The 18,297-nt window shown below is 42.8% G+C and overlaps 1 protein-coding gene across 2 annotated transcripts in view; it reads right to left on the bottom strand.

Moving 5' to 3' along the window:
• The window catches only part of LOC134611534 (peroxisomal membrane protein 11C-like), a 179,855-nt gene that overhangs the window by 82,206 nt on the left and 79,352 nt on the right, over positions 1-18,297 (bottom strand). For both annotated transcript variants that reach the window (XM_063455489.1, XM_063455490.1), the window contains exons 2-3: positions 15,401-15,589; positions 14,498-14,676 (exon numbers count right to left, since the gene is read on the bottom strand). In XM_063455489.1, the coding sequence (XP_063311559.1) occupies positions 14,498-14,676; positions 15,401-15,589 (368 nt within the window). The remainder of the gene's footprint in view (positions 1-14,497; positions 14,677-15,400; positions 15,590-18,297) is intronic.

The raw sequence follows: 18,297 nt of genomic DNA, 5'->3' as shown, positions 1-18,297 counted from the left end.
GCCACCTGTCACTACCCGGGCGGCAGGGAAGTCCGCTGCAGCCCGTGTCAGTCTTCAATCCCCCTCTCCAGCCCCACACAGCAGTGGCCGCAGTCCTACATACCAGGCCTCCTGGTCCGCAGCTACGCAGACTGATGCACTCTCGTGCCAGCTGATTCTCCTTCCGCAGCCGACAACGGTTTTCAGGCAACACTGACTTCTTCAGTGGACCCGCCATGTGCGCCCTGCGGCCCAGGCCGGGGGGCAGAGGGTTCCCCTCCTGATTTGGGGGTGTTGGCTGGGAGTAGTGTAAAGCGTAAGTCTCCTACGCCTTCCCGTAGTAGCACTGCTTCCCTCTGGGTTCCCTGTTCCTTACCTTCCACCACCCCCTGGGGTGGGCCTGCCATACCGGGTATGGGGAGGAGGTTTATAAATTAACTTATTCTTTCTTCCCAGGTGGCTCCGGACCGGGCCATGTTCCAGGCACCGTTGGACACCGGTCTCGTTCCCACTGGCAGCTCCGGGACAGCATCCGGTGGTTATGGCTCCGATGCTCCAGTCGACTCCTGCACCCTCCAATGAGTTTGGTTCGGCATCAGTGGACGGTCGGGCGGGGGTTGAGGGTAGCTTGGGCAGTCCGATGGATTGGGGTTCACTGGTGAGGTGTCTAAAGGGGTTTTTAGATACATGTGAGTGTAGCTCAGCGGGATCTCCGGGCACCTCTTCTTTTGACGCGCAGGTTAGGGCGGGGTGGGACCCTTCTCCGGTTACTTCTTCTGGGAGGACTGGGGGCCAGGGGTTCCGCCGAGCGTGGATGTTGCTCTGGCCGCTCACGGTGCGGCCTATATGTGCTGGTCACGCCCTCTGGGGCTGCATCTGCAGCAGGAGGTACGGGACAAAATTTAGGAAGAGGAGTTTGTGGAAATCTACTCCCTGCTCCCCTTAGAGGACTTTCCCCCTCTGGAAGTTCAGATATAGGAAGATGCCCAAAACTTTTGGTAATTGCCTTCTGGATCCTGGCTAGTGTTATTGGGGGAGAAGGCGCCCGAAAAATGCTTGGCCCTATTTTGCTATCAGGATACGGTCTGGGCTGCATGTTTGGTAACCCTAACCATGGGTTGCTCGATCTCCTGTTTCTATTTCGAATGTTTCAGCACAATCCTGGAATAGGTGGTGCGGGAAGAAGCAGCGTGTAATTCGCTGCTACATTATTAGGATGATTTTGGCTGTTTCGGACCGGCAGGTTCGGACGAGTGTTCACAACTTCTTTGTACCCTAGAATCAGTCTTGCGGTACTTTGGGGTGCCTCTGGCCCTGATAAGATGGCGGGTCCTTCCACTTGTCTGAGTTTCTTAGAGATTGAGATTGAGTCAGTTGCTGGGGAATGCAGTTTGCCGGAGGATATCTAACCTGTGCGGCTTGGCCTTCTTGGAGCTTTTCCCTATCGTGGGCTGAGGAGCTCTGGGGCATGAGCTCTTCCGGGATCGGAGGGTGGTCTTCCACTGTGATAATATTGAGGTGGTGTTCACCATTAACAATTTGACAGCATCTTCCCCTCCCATGGTTCGGCTTCTGCAGCACCTGGTACTGCGCTGCTTAATGTTAAATGTATATTGTAGGGCTGTGCATGCTCTCTTGTTTTCAGTGCCGGGAGTTCAGGGTGATGGCGCCCAGGTGGGCTTTCCATGCCCAATGGATCTCTGGGGTCTTAGGCTGACCGAATAATATCCTGGATCCAGGGTTTGGTCTCGAGTCTACTTGGCAGTGTTATGGGTGGGTGGAATTAGAGAGGCAGCTCGGTGGTTTTCAGTTGGACAGTGAGCGTTTGCAAGGTTTGCTGCAGTTAGTTAGGTTCTGGGAAGCCTTGGGTTGTCCTTCCTCGGCTGTTTCATGTAAGTTGTCTGGGTTAAGCTCACCAGTGTTACGGACATCACTAAGGATGTTTTAGTTTCATTGGTTATGCGGGGATGGCTTTGGGGGCCCAAGATTTTGGATTCCCGGAGGTCGGTTTCAGGCACTCTTATGGTGGGCCTGTTCACTGTTCTGCCACAGGTGTGTGCATCCCCGTTCGAAGTGGCTCTGTTTCAGGTAGCATTCTCTTTCGTCTTTTTCACGGCCGTACGGGTGGGCAAGTTTGTGAGCCCATCCAAGACGGTCCCTAGGGATTGTGATTTGGGGATGTTTCTAGTAAAGCGGGAGCGGTGCAGATTTTGCTGTGCAAGTCCAAGATGGACATTCTTGGATGAGGCACTTGGGTCACGTTGCGGGAACTCCTGGGCTCCATGAACTGTCCTTTGGCATGTTTTCGTGCTTTCTGTGAGGGTTCATCCAGCGGGCGTGGGTCCTGGTTCATGGGAATGCCAGCTTCTTATCTTGGTTCCAATTTATCAGGGTTTTCCGCATGGCACTGGAGGCATTGGGAATGTCTAGTGCAGAATTTGGGGGCACTCCTTTCGGATAGGGGCTGCTACAGGGGCATCACGCCTGGGGGTTGGTCGAAGAGGTTGTGCAAAGGATTGGGATGTTCGTCCAGCTAGACTGATTAGATTTCCCCTTTTGTCTACGTAGGTGCCGGAAGGAGAGTATGGGTCATCAGCCATTCCTACATTTACTGGGCACAACAGCGGGCTGAAGTTCATCCTGGGGGACTGTAACTTGCTCAGTCGGCAGTGGTGGCAGAGGTTTGTTGGTTTGGTTCCCGGGGGATGCGGTGGGAGTACCTGTTGCCTGAAAAGGTGTTATCCCAGAACTATTGGAGAGGGGCAAGGGACCCCCGGGCTCTTGAACAGAGCAGGATCAAACGGAATAAGCGTGGTTCTAAGTTTGTGAAAGGAATTGGGGGCTCACCGCATCTTTGAGCGGAACACAGCATTATACTTTAGGGAAGATGGGTCCCACCTTACGGAGGTAGGAATAGATTTATTTAATTTGGCATTGGAGGAGGCCATGACTTTGGCGTTGGGGTGGCCACACTGATTTAGGGGGTAAACAAGCGGGTCTTGTGGCGGTATATGACCCTTATCAGCCATTGGTTGGACCAGCAGTCCGTGGAATGTGGTGGGGAAGGGCTGTCCCTCCCCTAACTTCTGGTACAGTTATGGATAATGGACGTGCCCACTGAGCCAATAATCGGCTAGTGGTTAGCATTACGAGAAATGGAAGGCCCAAGAAAAGGCCTTGTACTGGTTGGAAAGGAGGGGTGGCGAGGGCAGCTGCCCTAAGTTAGGTGTTTTAGTTGGCGAAGTGGTACTCCGTGTACTAAGTAAATTATGTATATAGAATGTTTTATGTTATAAAGTTAAAAGATTTATATATTTATATCATAATAAAGCTGTGGCCTATTTACTCCAAAAGCAAGTCTGTGGTTGTTTATTTTGGGCAATAAGTGGTTGGGTGGTTTATCAGTGGTGAAGGTTTATGCCCATATACATTTACCCTCTACCTACGCACATGTGCAATGTCAATCAGCAGTGGCAAAGACCAATAAGGTATGGTCATGTATAAAAAGGGGAATGATTTCTCAGGATGAGAATATAATTTTGCCTCTTTATAAATCACTTGTAAGACCACATCTTGAATATGCTGTGCAATTTTGGACACCTGTTCTAAAATAGGATATTATGGCACTAGAAAAAGTGCAGAGACATGCTACAAAATTAAAGGGACCCTATAGTTACCAAAACAACTTTAGCTTAATAAGGCAGTTTTGGTGTATAAATTATGCCCCTGCACTCTGCCATTTAGGAGTTAAATCACTTTGTTTAAGCCCTAGCCACACCTCGCTGCATGTGACTTACACAGCCTACTTTAAACATTAGATGACTCTCATAGGAAGTTTTTAACAGCATTTGCAATATAGGAAGTGTAATTTAGAATTTATCATCTCCTGCTCTGTTAATAGACCCTGTAGGAGCCTCTTGTAATTAAAGTACAATTTACAGAGCAAAAACTTTTAAAGTAAGTAACATCGGATTAACAAATTAAACCATATATCATTCATTGTCCCCTTTTTATTTCTTTAACCCTTTGTCTTTTTTGGGGGGGGGATTCGTCGTGGACATAGTATCTTTTTAATTTTTCTTTTCCCCTTCTATTTTCCCTTTTTTTGTTTATTTTTTTTTTCCTTTTATTTTCTCTTCCCCAGTTACATTACTCTATAGATCTTGTAAATGCTTATTATAGGTCATTATAGTATTAATGCACTTACTGCAACAGATTCAAGTTTCTGAAATCTTCCAATATATTTTGGTTATGTATCTTTATTTACATTTATGACCACTACATAATACAGTTTTACACTGTTTGTTATTTTTTTCCCCTAACATATTGTGGCAGTACCAGTGGGTTTGTATTCTTCTATTGGACAAGCCGAGTGAAAATAAATACATACAAATTTAAATAGTCCCTCCTACTTTTCCTTTAAAACACGGATTACCCACAGGACCTCCAGATATTCTCTTTATTCTCCCATTAGGGACGGACTGCTGACGAAGTACAACGTGTGGTGAGGCGCACGGGCTGCTGCTTGGAGGGATCTGTCCGAGAGTTCCCCAGGTGCTGAGCCGAGAGCCCGCTCTGTGGACCAAGTTACAGAGCATGTGGATCGGCAGCCTTCTTAGGCTCCCACTGGAGTGGTCTGGGTTCCAACTCCCACTACCCTTAACCCTGCAAGTGTAATTATTGCAGTTTTCAAGTCCTCCTCTAGTGACTGTCTAGGAGACTTCCTTGTTCATAGAACATGAAAAATGTTTTAAAACGACGCTGGACATCCTCACGCTATGTATAATGCTTCCCTATGGGGAGGTCTAATGCGCACGAGTGGCCATTGCCACGCATGCGCATTAGGTCTCCCCCGCCGACGGCCGAGCATGTGCATTACGAGCATAGGCGGAGCCTGACCCAGTGCCGAGGGACATCGGCGATGGACTCCTGTAAGTCACTGAATGGGTTATAACCCCTTCAGCAACTTGGGGAGGGAGGTAGAGGGGCACTAGAGGGTCCGGCAGTGCCAGGAAAACGAACAAGTTTACCTGGCACTGGAGAATCCCTTTAAGGTTAGATATATTTTTATCTTTTCTTTGTTGGTAAGTTTCTCAAAATAGTGAATTTTATTTCAGATGCCTAGCCCATTGTCTCCTAAAGATGTAGACAAGGAGAACATGTCAGCACCTGCACTTAGGAAGGCTGCATTTATATCTAAACATAACATTTGTTCAGAATGCGCTACTCCACTAACAGATGCAGAAAGAAATTGTGTAATATCTGCGCTTCTGAAGATTTTGAGAAAGCTAAGCTGCAGGATATGCAGAAATTTCTTCACTGGTTCCAGGATAACCTTGCAAAAACTTTTGAGTCTTTTAAAGAGACAACGAAAGTTCCTACCCGGTCACAAGAGAATCGTTCCAAAAAACGTAAGAGAAAGATCTCTTTCTGTGATTGAACTATCATCAGGAGAATGCTCATACACCCCAGGAAAAGGGGTGTACAAGATTTTTTCTAGTACCAAAACCGGATCAGTCGGTCAGACCAATTCTGGACCTGAAAAATTTCAATAAGTATATTCTATACCAGAAGTTCCGGATGGACACTATTCAGTCTGTTACTCACATCTTGAACAAGGGGGATTTAATGGCGACATTAGACCTGAAAGAGGCCTTGTAACGGAACCGCTGGCACCCCGACCGGGTACCCTCCGCTGACGGATGCTCCTAGTGCTTTCCGAGGTCTCCAAGCACTCCACCAGATACCATAATCACTGTAGACTCCCACGAACCGCCGCAGCTTGGTTGGGGTCTCGCCACGCTACCCACTCTGGACCCACGACCAGGGTCTAGCTTCCAGTAGATGGACCTCTCCGAATTCCAGAGCGCAGGAACAGGAACCAGCTCTTACCAGAGCTCAGCGATTATACCCTGGGGAGTATAGTGATTATAGCAATCCCCAGAGTGTAGTTCTCCAATCCCCCCAAACATGAGCCGAAACTTCATGAAGGTACAAGATGATCTGAGGTGCTAGCACACCCAGTCTGCTTTTATTTCCATCTTACACATAAAAGACCGCCCACAGGGGCGGGGTAAAACAGCCAATAGCATAACGGTTACAACCCACAAGTTCCCTCCCCTGAGATAACCAGTTAACATAATTATTACAGCCAGGGAAAATACAGTTTTTATACATGTGCTATAACTTTAAAACCGTACATCCAATCTTCCCAAAAACCATATATTTAGAATCAGCACACTTTAAACATAAACCCTTCCAAAATTCAGCCAAATCCCTCCAGTGGATCAAAAGTTAGCTGGAGGTCCCTTTATGACCGACCGCAAGCACGTTTTCCTGCCCAAAACAGTTCCATAGATTTGGGCTGTGCGGCCGGTCAATTTCATGCGAAAAAACGACTAAGTCCCATTTCGAACGGGACTTAGTCTCTGGAGCTGCAAGTTCAGTATGGAAGAAGGTAAGGGTCAGCGGTGTTCGGTAAAATGTGTAGCCGATTTTAGTTCCACAGAATCTTTAGCATACACCGCTGACCGCATTCGACTGAACAAAGATGGCCGCCGCCACGTGCAATTAACCTGCAGTAACCTCACAGCCTGGGAGGTAAATTGCCTGCACACTTTAGCTTCTGGGTGGTCCGCCTGTGTGGTACTTGGTTCAGTAAGCCCTATTTACTGAACCAAGTGTGGGAAAGCCAGGAACAAGTTATTTTACAGGTCTGGGGACATAGTCTTAAAGGGGCATTGTTCAGCAAAGTCACAATATGTCCCCAGACGGTTCTTAAAGGGCCATACACACACAATAAAAGTTCATACTTTTCAGGGGCCATAGTCTTAAAGGGTATTGTTACCCAAAGTCTCAATTTGTCCCCAGACAGTTCTTAAAGGGCCAGCAGCAGTACAATAAAATACCATTCACTGTGCTTAAAGGGCCAGCAGTCGCACAATAAAATACAATATGCCCAAATATAGTTCTCTAAACGTACCAATTTTCAAGGGGCCATAGTCAGCAGGTAGGAGGCGGGCAAACAGGCTTCTCCAATGCCCAGTGGCGAGGTTGGTTTCGTCACAGGCCTATCTTCACGTCCACATGGCAACAGCAACAAGTAAGTATCTGAGGTTTGCAGATCACTCCAATAAAAGAATCCTGCATTTCCAATTCAAGGCCCTCCCCTCTGGGCTCGCCTCTGCACCAAGAATTTTTACGAAACCCCTTACACCATTAACAGCAAGGTTAAGAGAAAAGGATATTTCATTAGTACCATATCAAGACGATTGGCTTCTTAAAGCTGACTCAAGAAATCAACTGGAAGAGAATCTTTGGGTCACGATTCATATGCTCAGAAATGGATGCATCAAAACTAGGATGGGGAACGTTTCTTCTTTTGAAATTCCGCCAAGGACTGTGGAATCCGGAAGAAGTAAAACATTCCTCCAATTACAAAGAACTCAAGGCAGTCTGGTTTGCTCTAAGGATTTTCAAACATTGGATTCTAAACAAGGCAGTAAAGATCGAGAACAGCACGACAGTAGCATATATCAACCATCAAGGCGGAACAAGAATCAAAGATCTGCATATTCTATGTGGGGAGATTAGGATGTGGTCACCGGAACATCTGGAGTCAATTTTAGCAGTCCACATAAATGGTGAAAAAAATGTGGTCGCAGACTACCTCAGCAGGAATCAATGGTCTCAAATTAATTGGTCTCTCCATCAACAGGTCTTCTCATAGATAGTGAGAAGATTCGGTCTTCCTGTAATAGACCTCATGGCGAGAAAAAGGAACAGAAAAGTGCAGAGGTTTGCATCGTTGTTCAGGCAGGACAATCCACAATTTCTAGACAACATGTCAATTCCCTGGCATTTAAGAGAAATAAAGAAAACATAGATTTAACCCATGGATCAGTGTTTAAAGAGAAGCCCTAGTAACTCTTCCCAACCGGGGAATAACCCACAAATTATAAACAAAAGACAAGTATGGAACCAAAGGTCCCTAATGGAAGAGTTATGAGAAAAAAGGAATCCCTACTTTTAATAATCCTAAGGGTATAAACAGTAAAAATTAGACAGGAGAGAATAGGGAGGCAAGGGTGAGAGAGGGTGGATGTGACTAAGCACATACAGACCCAGGTAACTACTTAGCAGAGAGTTATGCCAAAGCCTAATAATGCCGTGCCGTATGGTAGGGGAGTGGCGTAATCGCGTCACCTGGTGACGAAAACCATCTTTCCTTTCAGACCTCCCACATTCCGCCCGGTACTCAATCAATCCCGCATCATCCTCTAACGGGATGGTACCCCGATGGAGAAATTTGCCGCAAGGGAGGGGGGTGGCATAGTAACGTCACTTAGTGACGAAACTGCCATTCCTTTGAAACCTCCCACGCACCATACGGCAAAATTGATGCTCGATCTAGAAAAGCCCATAGGCTTGCGCCCTTGTTTATGATTGATAGGGAAACCCATCAGATCCTTAGTCATGATCCCACTCCACAATATTTTGTTGAAATAAAGACCTTGCTGAACCAAGCCTTAACAGATAAACTCATTACTAAAAATGAGTTTGACTTTATGCTGATCAAACAACCAGTACTTTCAACATTTTATAGTCTACCTAAAGTTCACAAATCCATAGATAACCTGTCAGGTAGACCAATTGTATCGGGCTGTGGCAATCTTCCTCAAAATTTAAGTATATATCTAGACAAAATCTTGTCCCCTCTTGTATCAAAATTACCATCACACATTAGGGACACTAAACAGATGTTGAATTTTCTGAGGGACTTATCCATACCAGACCAAGCCCTGCTATGCCGCCTGGATGTGGAATCATTATATAGCTCTATACCACACACAAAGGGCGTTGATAACATCAAGGCCATCTTGGAACAAGAGCTTCAGTCCCCTAACTCATATATTGATTTTGTTTCAAATATACTTAATATGGTACTGACTAAAAATATCTTTTTGTTTAATTTGTTTGTTTTTTGTACTTCCTGTGCCCCCTCCTACGCTAATCTTTACCTAGGGACTTGGGAGAACCATATCCAAAATTCGCCATGTTTACGGAAGTACTCGGAACTAATATCATGTTGGAAAAGGTACATTGATGATGTACTAATTGTTTGGACAGGGTCCACTAAGGATTTTGAGGATTTTGTTCAAATACTCAATGTAAATGATCTCAACTTGAGATTTACCAGTGAGCTAGGCGGTAAGCAAATTAACTTCTTGGACATTACCATTACAATTAAAGAGGGAGGATCAGTACAAACTACCCTGTTTAAGAAACAAACCGCCACTAATAGTCTCTTGAATTGGACCAGTTACCACTCACAACCACTCACGGCTGGTATTCCAATTGGTCAATACCTACAATTGAGACATAACTGTTCATCTACTTTAAGATCAAAGCCTGGGATCTAAGGAAATCCTTTAAAGATAAGGGATACCCGAATAGGGTCCTACATAGAGCATTCGCTAGAGCCATCAGGACTGACCGAGAGACACTTCTCACTAATGAGAATGTACAATCAGAAGACAAAAAACTGATTAGATGTATTGCCACATATGATGTGGGGTGGGACTATATGATGGGTACACTCAAGCGCTATTGGCCGATACTCAAGTCTGACTCACATTTGAAACATGTAATCACTTCCTTCCCCTCCGTAACTGCAAGGAGAGGAAGTAATTTCCGAGATACCCTGGTACAGAGTCATTTGGCACCTGGGAAAAGGGGCCTTAATAACTACTTACCGAAGGGCTCCTACAAATGTGGGAACTGCAGCGCATGTGAATTCATGGAAAGAAATTCCAAAGAATTCACTGACAGCAATGATACTGACATCTTCCCGGTCCGATCATTTTTTTTATTGCAGAACAGAGGGTGTGATCTATTTACTCATCTGTTCATGCGGTATAAAATACGTGGGGAAAACATTTAGACCCTTCAAATTAAGGATTAGGGAACATGTTTAAGTCAGGAGACCCTTAGTAACTCCAATATCCCGCCATCTAAAAATACACCATTTAAATTCCTCAAAAAAATTGAGATTCATGGGAATTGAGCACATTCCACAGACTCAAAGGAAAGGAGATTGGGATATGAAGTTGAGACAACGAGAGTCTTATTGGATCTACAGACTCAAGACTCTCTCGCCCGCTGGTCTTAATGAGGGCTTTTCATTTACCGCATTCCTATGACCACTCTTTACTTTAGATGTTATATATAGTTAGGAATATCCCTACTGAGTGCTTGTATATAGTCAGTAGGATGAACAATTGTATATAGTTAATTTAAATGTATATATTACTTATTGTATGTTTCTTGTCACTTTACTTATGAGAACTCTGGTGTGGAAGATAAGATAGAGAACCGAGGAATTAGACAGTCTTCAGCACCCACCTCTTCAGATAATTATAAAGTTATCTATTAGATAGTAATGTGGATAAACCAATAAAGTAATGTCTATATTCCTAGTAGGTTCCACTATATCGTTCCACACCAGGGCTGTTCTTTATTGTTTCGTTTTATCTTCTATGCAGCTCAATACTTGTCACACTGTTACAGTTTGTGTAATATCTCATATCTCATTGTGTAATATCTGTACATGCTCAGAAGCACATTTGGAATACCATGGAATGTATCCAACACCTGGGTGTGCAATCCACCAGCTGTACACAGTAGCTGAGCCTGCTGTTTAAATGGCCATCACCTGAGTCAGTCTGCAATACGGAACATACTTCCAGTGTGTGTCTGTCCATAAAGGGAACACCACCAGCTAGATATGGAAGTTACAGGTCACCAAGCAGGTAGTGGTCATCGATGAGGAAGCTCCTGGATAGCAGCCAGTGCCTCTTTCCACATGAAGCGACGCAAAGCGGGCCAAAGAGAACACCTGTCCATAATCAATCAGAGTTGATTATGGGATCCACTATTTAAGGTATCTAAGCGGGGAGGGACATGCTTACCAAATGTTATTTAATAGAGTAAGCTACATGTTCATCACTAAAATAGACATGCTTCCTGTACTCCTGCTTTAATAAGAAAAAGGAGTACTTTCTCTTTGTTTGATACTAGGAACAAGTAGGAGGGTTAGAGAAGACAAAATAAGGTTTCTTAGATTTTTCAGTTTTTTTGTATATGGTTTTGGGGTTGCCTGTTCTCATGCACTGCCAAAAAGAAATTCCTTATAATTCATGGATTCTTATGATATATAAAACATAACATACCGTATTTTTCACTCTATAAGACACACTTTTTTCACCAATAATGTGTCAGTATGTGTCCAGAGCCCCTATGAAAGAACTTGATGTCGGTAATTTAGCAATTGATAAGCAGAGAGTTAGGTGCCGACACCAATAATGTGTCAGTATGTGTCCAGAGCCCCTGACGTGCACGTTCTCGATGAGCTTCACTGGCGAAACGTGCACGTCAGGGGCTCTGGACACATACTGACACATTATTGGTGTCGGCACCTAACTCTCTGCTTATCAATTGCTAAATTACCGACATCAAGTTCTTTCATGTCCAGCATCTCAGGAGTGCATATTGGAGACTCTTAACACTAATTTTATGTGCTCTGTACATACTTTATTTCTCTTTCTTTTTCCTTTATTATGTTCATGGGGGGAGATTGATAAGACCAGGCATTTTATTAAGGGGTGCCCTCGAAGGCACAAGACTCAGGAATCTTTATTCTATACGCCTTCCTCTGTCCCTGTCTGTATATTTTTTACTACCTAGGCAACCTGTTCAAAACTGTTTGCAAACCCTCTCTTTATACTTTGACCTATTATTTAGATGCAGCTAGCACTTAGGCAACTTGTGTGACTTTTAACCGGTTAACTGCTGCCTGTCAGCAGTCCTTCACAGGTGAGCTACTACTTTGTGCTCCACTGTGGTAAAGCATAAGATAACTCAGTGCAGGCAGCCGTTGTTACACTAGAATATACTGGTATCTTGGAGAAAAAACGGAGCCAGGTCAGCAACCCCTTATTTTACACTTGACAGCAACCTTTATTTATTATCAATACGCGGCTATGATCTAGGCAGCTTTTGTGATATTTAACTGGCTAATCGCCGTCTGTCAGAAATCTGTCTTAGCTGAACCATTATCTTGGATCTTTCTGAGGTTAAGCACCATAGAACATTATCAATTATTGTATGTGGAGCTAACCCATGTCGTTAGTTGTACTATCATGTAGGTATTTACTTATCCATAAATCTTTTAACTATTGACAGCACTGGTTTAGCAGTCGTCTTATCTCCCCCCCCTCTTGTTACAGCTATTAGTGATATATAATATAGTATCACTTCTATTACTTGGGAATACACTGATGTTATATTGTAGCAAAACAGTATTGCTTCAGCATTAGTGTTATGTATACACTTTTACAGCTTGTATAAGTAGTCAGAGTTTTACTCACTGTATAGTCTCCACCCACTCCTGTTGTTCATATGATTTTTCTTTAATATATTTTTATTTTAGATTTATTTATTAAAAGTTACTTTTTAAGCCTATAATCTTCTCAGTAAATCATACACAGGTAGAATGGCATTTTTTTTCTTTTTTTGTTTATTCTCTATGATATTCACCATTTAGGGGGTTACCCCCCTTTTTGTGCCCTCTACCTTGTGATATCTAAATTTTGGCCCTAGGTTAATTCTTTTCATTTTCTTTGACAAATTAGAAAGCTGAAAAAAATTGGAATGGTACATGATCAAAATAAAAGACGATTGATATCTAGATTGTGTTTAGCAGGTCAGAGTGTACTCAATTACAAGTAAGCAATGAAAGGATATTTAGACAAGCTGGATCTGTTCGACATTTACAATTTATCTACTTACACAAACACATTAAAATAAAGCTTTAAGCTTTAGACTCTACTACCAAGCTAGAAGTTGGTAGAATGGGCCAAACCTGAAGTGACCAAACTCTGGAAAAAGATAGAAGGCGCACAAATGGGTAGACCGATGGCGGATATCCCGTGGCTGGACCCACTTACAGGTTCCAGATTGGAACATATGGCATACTCAAGCCCCGAAGCTGGAGTTCACATCTTTCCCCTCACCACTCTACCCTATAAACCCCAACCCAGTCTTTGCACCTTGCCTAGAAGCGAAAACCTTTCAAATCAGATACTTATTATACACGATGGCAAGATCAAACCCATGACCTCATTAAGGGGGAAAGGGAACCTGAATTGTATGCAGCAATTCCGATACAAACTATTAAGTGAATTCTACTATTCCATACGCCAGAGGTCACTCATGAAATGAGACCTCACTTCCCTGGAGACCATCTGTCTGGAGGAGGATCCACTAGAACATGGGATTTTCCTTATATACACACAATACTCATAAAGGCAACCACCCCCCAACTTTATGGGAAAATGGGAGCTAGCTCTAGGGGAGACTTTCACACCTGCACAATGGCAAAATATGTGATCTACCACAATACTGTGCGATATCTAGCAGGATCCAAGAATCTGCTTATAAGCTCCTAACTTTCTGGTACAAAACCCCACAGGCACTACACACTATAATACCTTCTATTGATGAGAATTGCTGGAGATGTGGACGAGAGGTAGGCACCCTTCTACACCTGCGGTGGAACTGTGACCTGAAACGCCCCTTCTGGAAAAAGCTTTATAAAATTATTTTAACATTTTCTGATGCCCTGCCACCCTTAAGCCGCTACTCCTACTCCACCATACCAAACTCTAGGCCTCAACCTACAAAAAGTCTCTGACAATAAATACAATGTGGAGATCACCCCACCCCATGGAAGAGCTACGCTAGATGGAGGATCTCACCTTCGACATCTGGACTCAATGGCAACTTACCACGGAGTCACAAGACGTCCAAATCGCTTTTACGGTAAACCATAGACACAAACTAATGACCAAGAATGAAATTTAACTTACAAATCCTCCACTTCGCAAAGGGGCATTCGGGCCGAAGTGGTGGAGACGGTGGGGGATCCCCCCGCTCTTTTTTTATGCATTTCTCTATTTTCCCCCCTCTTTCTTCCATCTCTCATAAACCCCTAGTCCCTAGCCCCCCCCCCTCCTTGCAATGTGAATCAGTTAGTACCCACACACATTGGACATGGAAAAACTCAGCATGTTGACATGGGGACTCGGAAATGCACCAGGTATACAATCTCTAGAACCAGACAGACAAACCACATACACTACCACACCAAATTAACTACATACCAATGTGCCTTGACACGGCAACTGCATTAGGTCCCTAGTTCCACCTGACAATCCCAGTTACCAAAGTTGCTTAATTTGGGACCTATGTGTCTCCTGACTTCCTACTCTTACAGACCTGTGAGTCTGCTCATGCATCGATCACTACTACCTTTTGCTGTTTAAAAATCTGCAAGTCTCAATAACCTGCAAAAATAGTATTGCATATTACCTTTTTGACAAGAAAAAAAAGGATATTCACAGAAAAAATAAAAATAAATATAAGCAAACATTCTTACATAAGGCTTGAAAAAGAATACCTTAGAATTCCTAAAAAAAGAGAGAGGCCCCAAAGTGCAGTACTGGCTGTCCACCACTTATCAGATTTCATGCGGATTACACCAGCATCTGCAGCCCATGCCATGTGTTCACAAGGGTAGTAGAGCTGGTCAGCAATGTTACCAATGACCGATATCCAGCGGACAATACAGTCCTCTTCCTATAGGGGAATAGAAGTAATAAAGAAAGTTCCAGGAAAGCACTTTTCTTAAAACATAGATAACATTAAAGGAGCACAATAGGGTCAGGAACACAAACATGTATTCCTGACCCTATCATGTTAAAAACATAGTAAAATCTTACTTGTATTTAAGTCTGCAGCTCCTGGCTCTCCCACTGTTTGCCTGTGAACTGCCTCTGTCTACTGACATCATCAGGAATGGTAGTCTTTGCCAATCACAGTGCTTCTCCATAGGATTGGCTGAGACGGTCAAGGAGGCAGATCAGAGGTAGAGCCAGCACAAGTCAAACACAGCCCTGGCAATTCAGAATCTCCTCCTAGAGATGAATTGAATCAATGCATATCTATGAGGTAAATTCAGTGTCTGCATGCAGAGTGGAGACACTTACTGGCAGTGCTGCTTACTCTGCAGCCCTGCCCAGGAAGCACCTCTAGCAGTCATCAAAAGAGTGGGGAGTGGAGGCTGTAATGTAAACACTGCATTTTCTCTAAAAAGACAATGTTTACAGCAAAAACCCTGAAGGCAAGGATTATACTCACAAGAACAAATGCAATAAGTTGCAGTTGTTCTGGTGACTATAGTGTCCCTTTAAATTGTTGTAATGACAGGGAACACAATGGGGGGAAAAAAACTGGAGCAACAAAGTTCAGTGAACTCTCAAGTACTAACATAGCAATAAGTTAATGTGATAATGTAGCTTACCTTTTTCCCCAGACCATACTTCATTGAGTAAGCTAGCATGGCCAGATCATCAAATAAACGCAGTACTGTTCGGCAGTGGCTAAGCTGAGAAGCCACAATAAGGAGACTTTTTTCCCAATTCTTCTTCTCTCCATTCTTCTGCGTCATGACTCCACCGAACAGTTGGCAGCTATAGCATAATATTCGCATCTACATGAAAGAAAACAAAAATAATAATGCAGGTTTCTGGAGTTTCTTACTCCAAATAGTACTTTAGTATACGATGGGGAAAAACATGACATATGATAAGGGCAAAGTAAGTTTGGCTATGTGAATAGTATGCATTGACAAAGCAGCTACTATTGGCAGATAGCAACAAACAAGACCGTACTATAGACACGTTCTCCGTGGGATCTCTTTTATTCATTCAGTGTCAGAATTCTGAATGCAACATATGACTTCTGATTAATGAAGTAGCATCAACATTTATTTCATCATGGAGTTAACTAGAAAATGTAACTCAGTTGTAATCTGGGAAACTCTGTAGTAATTTGCTGTATTACTTGTGGGAAGAGACATTTTTTTTCACAAGTAATAAAGCCAAAACATGTCATAGAGAAGTTACAAAAAGCACACACGATTGTCACTGAACAGACTTTATTGTGTATAATAATCAATTTTATATCAAGACACAGAGGCTCATATTGCATAACCCTTTCTTTACTGTCCACTAATAGCAGCAAAGAACAGAAGTAGAAAAAAATATAACAAATACAATGAGACACTAGCCAATCCCCATCCAGGTCCCAGTATAACAGCAAGCTTCCGCTTTCTTTGCTCCTCCACACAAGATAAGTACAAAAATTTTACTCTTACCAGTAAGTGTTTTTTCTCATTGCCTTTATCGGTTTGTATTACTTATTATTCAATTATTATTTCCTTATAATTATTATTATCATCTTATAGTCAGTTTTTTTCCTATTTATTCAGTCTGTTTTATATTATATTAAGTTAAATTAGATTTACCTTTGATGTACAGGTAAAAGGAGAAAAAGGCTGCACCAAAAGAAACCTAAAAAATACAATAAAATAAGTCCCAATAAGAATACATATAAAATAGAAAAATAAAAAAAAGAATAAATGAAAATGTCAATGTCTGTTGCGCACGTCGCACTGGTAGGATGTTCTCTCTTCCTATGATGCTTTAGATCCTCCCGTGATATGAAAAATATAAAAGGGAAAAGGACCAATTGTGCAGGGTGTGGGGTACGTGGCAGATGAAGAATAAAATGTAATGAACTCACATTTGCATGAGCTATGACCAGCTCAGGGGTAATAGGCGTTCTGCAGTATAATCCCTGCTAGTAGGATATCACGAAATTCTGATCCACTTAGTCTGAGTCTGGTGCTGTCCAATTCTCAGGAGAAGGGAGAAAAATATATAGACAACAGATAGTGCTCTCCGAAGATAAAATGTGGTATAGATACAAAACAAAATAAATATACTCACAATATAAAGTGCAGATGACACTGCACTTGAGATATGGCGTGGGCGGTATAATCCCCACCTCAGGATATATAAGATGCCAGGAAAAGAAGATATAAAATTGTAGTGATAAAAATATATAATAAAAGTATGAATGGCACAGAGATAAAGCCAAACGTAATTTATTATTAAAAATATATAATAAAATCCATTAACGCGTTTCACCACTGGGGTTTTATCAAAATGGAATAACATTAAAACCTGGCAAGAATAAAATATATATAGGTGCACTGTTAATTTAAAAACGGGGCCAAACATAGCATCAATTAACATAAGCCAATCACAGTTTGGCATAATACATATGAGAGATAAAACTTATAATACTGTTAGAAATAGGTATATTCTTAAGTGGAGTGAGGTCTGGTGTGTACCAGACATAATGGGCGAAAGTAAAATAAAAACGAAGCTTATAGCCTAAATAATATTATATTAATTTTTATACACTAGCGTGTCACGTGACCCGCGCGGGGTTGTGGGAAATGTAGTGCGCGGACCACGTGATCGCACTTGCCCACATCCAATGAACGTCCTAGGTGGGCGGTGCTCGCGCGCGCCGCGTCACGTGGTCCGCGTCACACAAGAGCAGTGTGACACAGGAGTCCTGTGATCGGCGCTAGGGAGCTTGGGAGATGTAGTCAGAAAACCCGAAATGCGTTTTAAATAGAAATAGCTAGCATAGACATATGTAATATCAGCAAAAGGATTAGTATGCATATTAAAGTGCTGAATAGCAATAAGTAGCCATATATAAGGATAGTGAAAGAATAACATATAAAAATTAACTTGTTATTGGCAGACATAGACAGTATATATAGTGATAATCATATTAATGTTAAATATGTATACTATAGCAGCATGGATAGTATTGCCCTTTAAGACATTTTATATTTATTTTATTTTTTAATATTTAAAAATAGAACATTATGCTGCTAGTTCACTTTGCACTAATGTGATGAATACTATCCATGCTGCTATAGTATACATATTTAACATTAATATGATTATCACTATATATACTGTCTATGCCTGCCAATAACAAGTTAATTTTTATATGTTATTCTTTCACTATCCTTATATATGGCTACTTATTGCTATTCAGCACTTTAATATGCATACTAATCCTTTTGCTGATATTACATATGTCTATGCTAGCTATTTCTATTTAAAACCCATTTCGGGTTTTCTGACTACATCTCCCAAGCTCCCTAGCGCCGATCACAGGACTCCTGTGTCACACTGCTCTTGTGTGACGCGGACCACGTGACGCGGCGCGCACGAGCACCGCCCACCTAGGACGTTCATTGGATGTGGGCAAGTGCGATCACGTGGTCCGCGCACTACATTTCCCACAACCCCGCGCGGGTCACGTGAC

Source organism: Pelobates fuscus, chromosome 5, assembly GCF_036172605.1.
Source record: "Pelobates fuscus isolate aPelFus1 chromosome 5, aPelFus1.pri, whole genome shotgun sequence".
Taxonomy (NCBI): domain Eukaryota; kingdom Metazoa; phylum Chordata; class Amphibia; order Anura; family Pelobatidae; genus Pelobates; species Pelobates fuscus.
The sequence above is the reverse complement of the archived record's forward strand: the minus strand, read 5'-3'. Positions and strand labels throughout refer to the sequence as shown.